General features: G+C 41.0%; 1 protein-coding gene across 1 annotated transcript in view; it reads right to left on the bottom strand.

Moving 5' to 3' along the window:
* Positions 1–7,151: 7,151 nt before the first annotated feature.
* LOC107669655 (macrophage-expressed gene 1 protein-like) overlaps positions 7,152–10,941 on the bottom strand; it is a 10,478-nt gene continuing 6,688 nt past the window's right edge. The window contains exon 3 of the mRNA XM_016461982.1: positions 7,152–7,919. Within this exon, the coding sequence (XP_016317468.1) occupies positions 7,196–7,919 (724 nt within the window). The 3' untranslated portion in view covers positions 7,152–7,195. The remainder of the gene's footprint in view (positions 7,920–10,941) is intronic.

Raw genomic sequence — 10,941 nt, 5'->3', positions numbered from 1 at the left:
CGTGGCATTTGGCAAGGAATGTCTTACTTTTAGGCCTTTTCTTCTTCCTTTATTTCATCCAATGAATGGTTTGATTTGGAATTTTTTGGGGGAGGGTTCTCACAAGACTTTGCATAAGGGAGTGAGGATGAAGTGCAAGTTCAAGTTAATGAGATTCAGGACATAGGGATCAAAATATGTGGCACTGCACTCAATTCAGATTTTTTATTTTTTTATTTTTTTTAGATTTGATCTTTCGGACTGACCTCACTGTCACTTTGCAAGTAATGAAACGCCTTCAGTTATGCTGCTACTTTGTTCAGTTAGTCAGTTTTGCTGCCTGTCTAAACAAATCTTAAGTCTTATTCAAACATTTTAGCTTCTCTAGGATTGGTCTCATCGACAAATACAAATCGTGAGATCTTTGTGTTCCTCCTGTCGACTCGGGCTGGGGGGCAGGGAATCAACCTCGCCTCTGCAAACACAGTTATACTGCATGACATTGATTGCAATCCATTCAATGATAAACAAGCAGAGGACCGCTGTCATCGAATGGGGCAAACCAGGTTAGTATAATCAAAAGGAAATGGAGATTGCCATAAAGAAGGGAATTTAGTTCCTGATAATGTTTTTGCATTGCAGAACAGTGCAGGTGATCAAGCTCATCAGTAGAGATTCGATTGAGGCCTGCATGCTCCGTGTGGGACAGGAGAAGCTGAAACTGGAACAGGACATGACTACTGATGGAGGTGAGTGTCAGCGCACACAAGCTCTATCAAACCTACAGGTCACAATTTACAAGATGAACCTCATTATGTCCTCCATCTTAGTGGTAGAAGGGTGTGGTATTACCCAAATGTTTCATATATTAAATAATCATATGATTCATTCCTGTTTTTTTTTTTTTTTTTTTATAACCATACATTATAGATACAGAGCCTCAGACATGACATGCAGGAAAAAATCTTTATATCATGGCCATGAATTAACAATTCGTTCACACGACTTACTAATTTGTCACTTCGTTTTAAGTAAATTATAAGCACCATTTACTAATTTGTTACATTGTTTTAAGTAAATCTTGAGCACAATTTACTCATTTGTTACCTGTTTTAAGTACATAGTGTGCAAGATTTACTAATCTGTTCTGTTTGTTGAATGATTTTCACCTTCTTTGAGAACAGGCTACATCCTTTTACAGTCCTGTCATACTTTATTCATATCAGCAGCATCAATAGAGGTCTTATCTCACTACACAAAAAGTACGAAGAGTTTATGAAACCCATATGGCCCATTTGGCTCACTGCAGAGCCAAATGACGTCCAGCTCCACCACTCTGAAGGTAATGGGGTGGCGCTGGACTAGGTCCTGATGTCCTTTTATCAGTGCCCATTTTGTTAGATGCCTATTTGATGATATAAGGTAATATCAGCTGTGTGGGTCTTGTGAGTGTCGTGTGACCATCGAACATCCGTTTTTTCAGACCTGGAAATTCTGTCATTGTTGAAATGATTCCTGGCACTTTGGAAGATCTCTTATCTAACAGTTAGTCACATGACTCTCACAAGATCTAGATTCTAACAGGATATTAAAAAACGGGCATCTTTCACATCCCAGAAGTGCCATAATGTTAGAATAAGTGAAAAGTCTACTAATTTGAGAGATCAGAAGCACCAAATGAACTTCTGGGTTTCCTGATGTTTAAAGGGTGTATATCAAACAAGCATGCATTTGGGATTCTCCCTTTCGGAAATTGTCTCCTCAGAGATATATGCTGTTTTATCTGCCATCATAAAGAATGTATAAAATGCTGGAAATTGTGCTCAACATAAACATTTTGTCAGAATATAGCTTTAAATTAAGGTGTGTCTGGATATATTAGACCAGTGTTTTTCAACCCTGTTCCTGGGACACCCCCAACGCCACACATTTTGTCTACGTCCGAAAGCTTACTCAGGCATAGGCAGTGTTTGCACATGAATGAAACCAATTTTGGACTGACTCCTATGACAACATAATTGTTTAAGGATCTACAACAAAATAGAGTGAGTTTTAAAAATGCATGAAAAAGTTCAGCCAACCTTCAGATGGCATTTTATTTTTTAGCTAAACTGTCCTGAAATCTAACACATAAGATGGATATGAAGGATACAACTATGCAGCCTACAAATATCAATCAAAGGAAGAAATCTGTGGTATGATCATTGGGTTTGGACATGCCTTGACTCAGGACATTAGCTTATTAATAGAGAATCCAAGACCTGAAAGGGGTTTGTCAGAAAAAGGTGTCATTCAAAGTGTGTAGTCTTGGGGGTGCTAATCTACTTTTTAATAATTAGCATAATTAATAAGGTTAACATTTTTGTAGAATAAGCTTGCGTCTTATCGCTTAGAGCACTACATTGGTGAGGCATTGCACTTTTCAGTAAGACTTGGTAAGCATTCCTCTTCTCTTCTCTTCTCTCTTGATTTTGGCAACAGTATTGTTCTCATTGTACATGTTACCTATTGGTTCAATTTTTAGGATATTTGGTGTAATCACTGCTATGCTGACGATACCCAACTATACCATATAAACACAATGGCAAGTCCACCATAAAACAATGAATAGCCTGTCTCCAAGATTTGAAAATTGAACTTTCTGCACCTAAATGATGACAAAACACAAATCATTTTGTTTGGGTCAAATGAGAAAGAGCTGAGTACTGTTGACTTGTACTCACACTAGGAGATCTGAACCATGCCTGAACACTCTTGACCCCCAAAGTCTAGTTCGTTGACAGCTACTACTTTTGTGTGCTCTAGTGTCATCATTATGATAACAAACATCTTCATTACTGTATTTGGATATTGCATTTTTCAATACATTTGGGCATACTTAGGTTTATAACGGATATGGTTCTCACCTTATTGATGAACAGTAATTGTAGTGTGCGAGTAAAGCTGTAAATTCCTGCATCAGTGTCCTCTGCCTCTGTAGTTATGTTCTGATACTTGCAACACAATTAAAACAATAAAAATCGCTGGACTACATAAGTGATTAATCTATTAGACATTCTATTAGCAAAAGTGCTTTTCTTCCTATTTTCAAAACAAAAACTTTAAGTGCTGTTTGAGTGCAGGCCAGCGTTACATTGCACTGATATGCAATGTGAGTGCAGGCCAGTGGGTTGAATGGGGAGGGGGGAGAATCGTGCTCGGGCTTGGTACAAGGCAACCGTATTACTCCATATTGTTTTTCATATATCACGGATATGGGTTTTATTGTAGACAGTGGTCTAAAGCGTGACAAAAAATTAATACCACTGTTTGTTTTAGCTTTTATCACCTTTGACAGTTGGCAATTGCTTTCCTAATCAAGAATAGTTTTGAAATTGTAATTCACACCTTCATTACAACTCAACTTGATTATTGTAACTCACTGTATTATGGGCTGCCTTTTTTTCTATAAATCGACTTCAGCTGGCCCAAAATGCAGCTGCTCGTTTGCTCATGGGCAGTCGCAAATGGGATCACACCTATGCAACGTTCTTTACATTAGTTACTGATCCACAGTGTTGAGGAGTAACTAGTTACATGTAATGGTATTACACAACCTGTCTGAGAGTTGCCACCATGGCGAGTAATAAAAATGCATTCCAGTGCTGGAAATGTAAAAATCTGATGACTGATGTGTGGTGTGGGCTACTTTATCTGTTGCTTTATTGTCCAGTTTGATTTTTGGTAAATAAAGAGCAGACACACACAGTCACACATACAGATTTCAATGATTTCTTTCCCAAATTGCAGTTGATGCAGGGAAGAGGAGAGGCAGGATCCAAGTGCAGGCAGTTTATTAATAAAACAAGGGGTAATCTAAACATGGGGAGAACAAAGTAAACACAACCAAAGCAACATCCAAGCAAAGACAACGACTGACAAGTGAACAAAGCAAACACGGGAATAAACACACAAGGGCCTGGTTTCACAAACAGGGCTTAGACTAAAGCCCGGCTCAAACTGTACGATTTTGGCCACGATTTGGTCGTCTGAGACAAATTTTGAAAATCCTAAAAGATTCCTATAATCCTAGGCTAAAATATGTAGTCTTTGATCGTTAGTTTGACATGTTCACCGACAGCCGATTAATGGCCGTTTCAATCAAATTTTACCTCCGACGAAATTCTGGCAGTGTCAGAAGATTTGGCGCACAGTCCTGCAGTGTGACTTCTCCTACGACGAACGTCAAACTGTCTTTTTTTCAAGACAAGCCGTGATCAGAATTAATGCTAGAGATTTCTTCTAACCGTATAAACTCCGGTGCTCTCGTCCTCCGCTCACAGATATGTTGCCTCTGCTATGATAAACACCGGTTGCACTGCTGTTTCATGTGGGTGTGTAGTGCTGCTTACACTATTCTTCTTAAATACGACGGTATTGCCGTCATTCATATACTTTTAATGATAGCCAACATTACAGCCCCGCGTGCAATGCTGCTCGCAGTCACTGAACATGTATGGGTTGATAAGGTAAAACTCCGGACAAGTTTTCTTGCACGCACCCGTTTTTAACGTGTCTTGACTGTCGTACAGTCTGACATTAATGACAACTGAGATCCCACAGTGTGACATAATCATCATGTTCATACAGTCTGACAAGTACAATCCTAAAGGACTTTTAAAAAATCACACAGTGTGAGCCCAGCTTTAGTCAGGTTTAGGCCATATTTCAATTAGGACATTTAAGTAATTTTTAAACGTGCTTAGAAAAAAAACATTACTGGTGTCCATCCTGAGACAAAAAAAAGGCATTGATATATTTTAAGATCAATCAGTGCAAGCAGTGTTGCCAACTGCTTTCAATTGAAAGTAGCTAAAACTGGTAGCTAAATGTCACTAGATGACATCACAATGGCAAATTCACTGATCTATATAAAGATGAACGTAGATCAGTGGGCAAGATGAGAACTTAGATAAGGTTTGTCCAAGCAGTTGCTATATTTGTCCCTAAACTTTTGAAAAAAGTCTCAAAAGGGGCGGGGAAGTCGCTAAATCTAGCTACAAAGTAGCTAAATTGGCAACACTGAGTGCAAGTTTCTTTCAGTTGAAACAGCTCAGACTTACATATTAGTCTGGGACTAGGTTTAAGTCAAGTCAAGTCAAGTCACCTTTATTTATATAGCGCTTTTAACAATGCAGATTGTGTCAAAGCAACTGAACAGCATTAATTAGGAAAATAGTGTGTCAATAATGCAAAATGACAATAGTAAACACTCATTTTTCAGTTAAAGACAGTTCATCATTGAATTCAGTGATGTCATCATCCAGCTCAGTTCAGTTTAAATAGTATCTTTGCAATCATTTGCAATCAAGTCAACGATATCGCTGGAAATGAAGTGTCCCCAACTAAGCAAGCCAGAGGCGACAGCGGCAAGGAACCAAAACTCCATCGGTGACAGAATGGAGAAAAAACCTTGGGAGAAACCAGGCTCAGTCGGGGGGCCAGTTCTCCTCAGTTTAAGCCTCGTCTGTGAAACCGGGGGAACAAGTAACAAGCTTAACAAGATAACACAATACACCTGGGGAGACTAATCAAGGGGTACCAATGAACATACGGACTACAAACTGACTACAAAACACACAAGAAACACTTTAACAACAAGAGTCCAGACTTCAAGTGATGAAGGATTTTGAAGGTCTGACAGTAATCAGTGTTGGGTTTACCCTGCCTGGTTTAAATGTTTGACAGTTGAAAACATTCGTTAGAAATTTAGAAATGTAGGCCTAATCAAAAAGTAATGAAATGTAAACAGTTATATTACTTTAAAAAACTAATTGAAGTAGTTACACTACTTATTACATTTTAAATAGGGTAACTTGTAATATGTAACCTATTAGATTTCCAAAGTAACCTTCCCAACACTGCTGATCCATTACTACATTACGGTGTCTGAGTTTAAAACTCTGTTAAAAACCCATCTTTACTCTTGTGCTTTTAACATTTAACATGCAACTGTGTTTATTTTAATTAAAAACAAAACAAAAACTGGAAGTTAAAAAAGAGATCATAAAAAGCAGCAATAATCATTTATTTAATATTAAGAATTTTCATATACATTACAGTAACTGAAACCAGTTCAGTTCTGGTTAACTGATTTTATTAATAAATTAAATGTTATTACTACCATCAAATAATAAAACAATAATCATGACATTAAATTATTACTGAGTGTTTATTTAGATTATAATTCAGCTGATTAGAAACATGGATCACAACTATACTTCTTTAAAGGGGTCATTGGATTCCAAATTCACTTTTACATGGTGTTTGAACATAAACGTGTGTTGGCAGTGTCTGTACACAACCACCCTATAATGATAAAGTCACCCAGTGTTGTTTTTTTTTTTATCCCCCAAAATCATAACCCCTTTTTCAGATCAAGCCATTCTCAGATTCTTGGCTGTGTGACTTCACACAGACCCAGGCCGCTCCCACGATTGTTGACTGACATTGCCGTTTTAGCACAGACTCGCCCAGAGTAAACTGTCATCAGTCCACCATTGTTTCGACGCCAGAGCAGGAGTTGACAAGAATGGCTCCTAAGCGACTGAGGTGTTTTGTTGTTGGATGTAATAATGAACATAGCAGTCGGCATTTACTCGCGACTTCTGAGCCATTGAAGATTACTTTTGTTTTTGAAGGGAATGCAACCCCAGATCTACTTAAATGCATCTATGTTTGCACGAATCAGTCATGATCCAGCTTCACCTACAGAAGAAGTGAGTATACGGTTTTTTATGAATCTTTGCAAATCGCCGTTCCTAATAATGGGCTAGTTAGCAAGTTCTGCGGCTAAAGTTTACAGTCTCAGAGAGAACATCTTGTCACCCCACGGAAGAGAGGGGCGGGGTGAGCAGAGCTCATTAGCATTTAAAGAGACATGCACCGAAATGGGTCGCTGTGAACCGAGCTGTATTTGACAGGGTAAAAACGGAGTTGTTTTACACTACCATTGAGAAATTTTAACCAAAGTATGTTATAGACTTGTCATTAAGACCCTAAAGAATCATATCAACTTGTGTAAAATGGGCATTCAATGACCCCTTTAAGGGTAAACAAATAAGTAGAAAAGATTTAGAAAAGATTATTATGCTAATTATGCTAGTGGTGTTTTAATTCATCTTCCCCTTACTGTTCTGTATTTGTTCAATTTACGCCAACTAATTCTGGCCTCATTCTAAAGCTCCTGATACCCTCTGCTTACTCTGAGGCCAGAAGATCCCCTTTTTTTCATTAAAAACACTGTTCCTGCAACCACAAGAGCAACCAGAATGACTACACCGACAGCTACACCAGCCTTTTCTCCTCCAGACATCTGTGAAGATGGTGTGTTAAACACTGATGCCATTTTCATTCGGTTGAGCTCATCAGGCTTTGCCAGTCTCCACATCTTCGTTTCTCCAACTCTCACCCAAAAACGATCACCTTCTGTCATTACAGCTACAGTGTTTGTTGCAATCATGCCAACCAGCGGTGGACTTGTGAATGGTGGGAGGTGGACAGGTTTTAACTGACCACCAGTGAACACACCGGACTGGACACAGTACAATATCTGACAGCCATCACTAATGGCAGCAAGATGTTGGCTGAACTGAGGTGGACAGCGATTTTGACCATTTGCAAGAGGGTTGCCAGATTGGCAGCTGAAGAAACCAGCAAAAGGCACAGAGAATCTTGTTCCGGCCTCATAATCATTGCTCATACAAACCATCATGCCATTAGACAAGAACTTTTGAGCAAAGTAGTTTGGAGGACAGCTGTTGGATTTGGTCAGTGGGTTTTGTAAAGATGGTCCATATAGACCTCCAAAGAGGTAGCCAGAGTATTCAGGGATTTTATGAGTTGCAGAACACCAGTAGGTGTCCACTTTTGCTTGACGGACATGGTAAAAATCATTACATGTTGTTTGCTCACAAGAAGACAAATCAAGGAAACCACAATCTTCAGAATATGTATAGCATTCATGAAAATTATAACCTTGTTGTACTATTTCAGAGTGTAATAAAGTGGGATAGTAATATGGAGGGTCGTGAGTTTGAGTCTCAGGTCTGGCAGGGATTGTTGGTGGGGGGAATGAATAACCAGTGCTCTCTTCCACCCACAAAGGTCGTGAGTTTGAGTCTCAGGTCTGGCAGGGATTGTTGGTGGGGGGAATGAATAACCAGTGCTCTCTTCCACCCTCAATACCACGACTGAGGTGAGACCCTTGAGCAAGGCACCGAACCCCCAACTGCTCCCCGGGCCCAATGGCGCCCAACTCCGGGTGTGTGTTCACTACTGTGTGTGTGCACTTGGATGGGTTAAATGCAGAGCACAAATTCTGAGTATGGGTCGCCACATGTCACTTCACTCACTTAAAAAAAAAAAAAACTACATTATCTGTTAACGATTAAAATACTGGTGCATGTAAATGTACAAATAAAGCATATTTTGACAGTACTTACCACGTTCTGTCCTCACAGACCTGCCGCTTCTCTGCTCTGTGAGATTCGGCGACGGTTCAAAAAAGATGTGCAAATCTGCCCAATGTCAGTAGTGAGTCCGCTAATTGACAGTGCGCTGTCAGGAAGCGGGGCAGATCTTGTGCACATGGCCGTAATGAGTGTGACCGTACATCGGAGCTGGCAGCTTGAGCGCAGATCTGCCCCGGAGTCTGTTGCTATCAGGGGTATACCACTAGGCCTGCTACATATGCACCCCCTTCAGTACTGGCAAGAGGGACTCTAGTTCAAATTTTGTACAGACTGGTGAGACGCCTTCTTCTATGGGCACAGCAAAACCTAGCTCCGTTCAGTGAGAGCTGTGCACGTGCTGGGCAGGCTGAACCAGGAAGCAGACATGCTAGGCCCAGCCTGCACCTGTATGCCTGTGGCTCTACTCCCTCAGGTCATCAGATGAATCAGAGGGGACAAAAGCTTGGTCCTTCTAGTGGCCCCACTCTGGCAGAACCAGTCATGGTTCCCCAGGATGGTGCAGCTGCTTTCCTTGGCCCCATGGTCCATACCACTGAGGAGAGGCCTCTTTTCCCAGACAAAAGGGATAATTGACACCTCCAACCCGAGCCATCGATGGCCCCTCATTAAGAGCCTTTGCCCCTCCCTCGGAGTGTCATGAACACTTTTTCAGAGGCCAGAGCTCCTTCTACAAGGTGTCTTTATGCCCTCAAGTGGTCTGTCTTTTCTCACTGGTGCACAGACCAGAACACAGACCATTTGTCCTGCAACATCTTGTCAATTTAGTCTTTCCTTCATGAGCTGCTGGACAGGAGGTGCACCCCATCCACTCTAAAGATTTATCCTGCTGGCTTTGGCATCAGTTAAGTGAGTTGGTGACTTGCATGTGCTCTCGGTAAGCGCTTCCTGAGTTTGGGCCAAACAACTGTAAGGTTGTTCTTAAGTCAAAGCATGGCTGTGTGTCCATTCAGAGCACATGTCATATCTCTGTCTGCTCTCCCTGCTTCTGAGGATGAGCAATCCTATCTACTCTGCCCAGACCAGGCATCCAGAGTATAAGTAGAGCACTCTAGCAAATTCAGGCAATCGGGGCAGTTTTTTTGTGCTTCAGTGGCCGCACTAAGGAGCTGCCTGTTACTAAGCAAAAACTTTCTTAGATGAAGAAAAACTTTCTATGCCTCCTTGGACTTGCAGCATCCTATTAGAGTGAGGACTCACTCCATTAGGGGAATGGCCTCCTCCTGAGCATGCTCTGGAGGAGTGTCCACTGGCAACATCTGTTTGGCAGCCAGCTGGTTCTCCCCATCTACCTTTGTCAGGTTCTATAACCTGGACATTCCTACCCTTCAGGCATGGATCTTGTCTATTTAGCTGACCAAAAAACCTCTGTGTGGTCGGTTTGAGCGTTTGCTGCTTAAGGGCCTGTCCTAATGTTTCAGCCTCACAGACCCAGGTCTGCTCGTTGGGCGAACTCTTCTTTACCCTCAAGTATTTTTATTCTAGTATTGGCAGGAAAGCCTGGTATGGGCCCATAGGTTGAGTTGCACCCTTAGGCTGGGCTTGTAGAATGGGTCTTCTGTTCTGTGCTGGTAGCACAGCACTATTGGATTGCATTCCCCAAGGTGTCAGTAACTGACACAATGTGAGTGAACCATATTGAAAGGGAACGTCTTGGTTATTAACGTAACCTTGGTTCCCTAAGATTATGGAAATGAGCACTGCGTTGCTGGCCATGCTACTGTGCTTGTAGCTAGTTGTTGCTTGCCACTCTTCTGTTGAAAGATTCTGATGAAATGGCATGTAGAGCCAACTTATATAGGCAAATGGCCTGCCTATTTCTGCCTAATACATGCTGAAAGGCTATTTGTCTGTGCAAGTGCACAACAATAAACTATTCAACAATAAAATAGCCAAGTTCCCTGATTACTTTAAATGTCTATAAATATCACCATCAGTTTATACTGCTGTTAAAACTGTCTCAGACAAACGGATGCATTGAGACATGTTTTCTGATTTGGCCAGATGACGTTTCACATATACCCCATTGAAGCTATGCCACAACTGTTCACTCAGATTACACAAAGGAAAAAAGCTCAGTGACAGTTCAGTAATATCAGCTGTGGCTCTCATGGGTGTTGTGTAACCTGCTGGAAATTCTGCAGTTGTTGAAATGATTCCTGGCACTTTGGAGGATCCCTTAGCAAATAGTCAGTCACATGACTCTCACAAGTTATAGGCTTCTTGCCAGTTCATTTTTTTATGCCAGTCCCTCGCTAACTTCCCTCCATCTCGTTGACTCGGATATATGCCATTGATTATATTCCCCCAAGGAGAAAAGGAAGTGGAATGCAGCACTAGATTCTAACCTCAAACAGGATGTGAACAAGCAGAGGCATCTCTTTAAAGGGGTCATATGATGCGATTTCAATTTTTCCTTTCTCTTTGGAGTGTTACAAGCTCTTGGTGCATA

The sequence above is a fragment of the Sinocyclocheilus anshuiensis genome, unplaced genomic scaffold (assembly GCF_001515605.1).
Source record: "Sinocyclocheilus anshuiensis isolate Anshui unplaced genomic scaffold, SAMN03320099.WGS_v1.1 scaffold80, whole genome shotgun sequence".
NCBI classification, from domain to species: domain Eukaryota; kingdom Metazoa; phylum Chordata; class Actinopteri; order Cypriniformes; family Cyprinidae; genus Sinocyclocheilus; species Sinocyclocheilus anshuiensis.
This window is presented reverse-complemented; position numbering and strand designations above follow the sequence as displayed.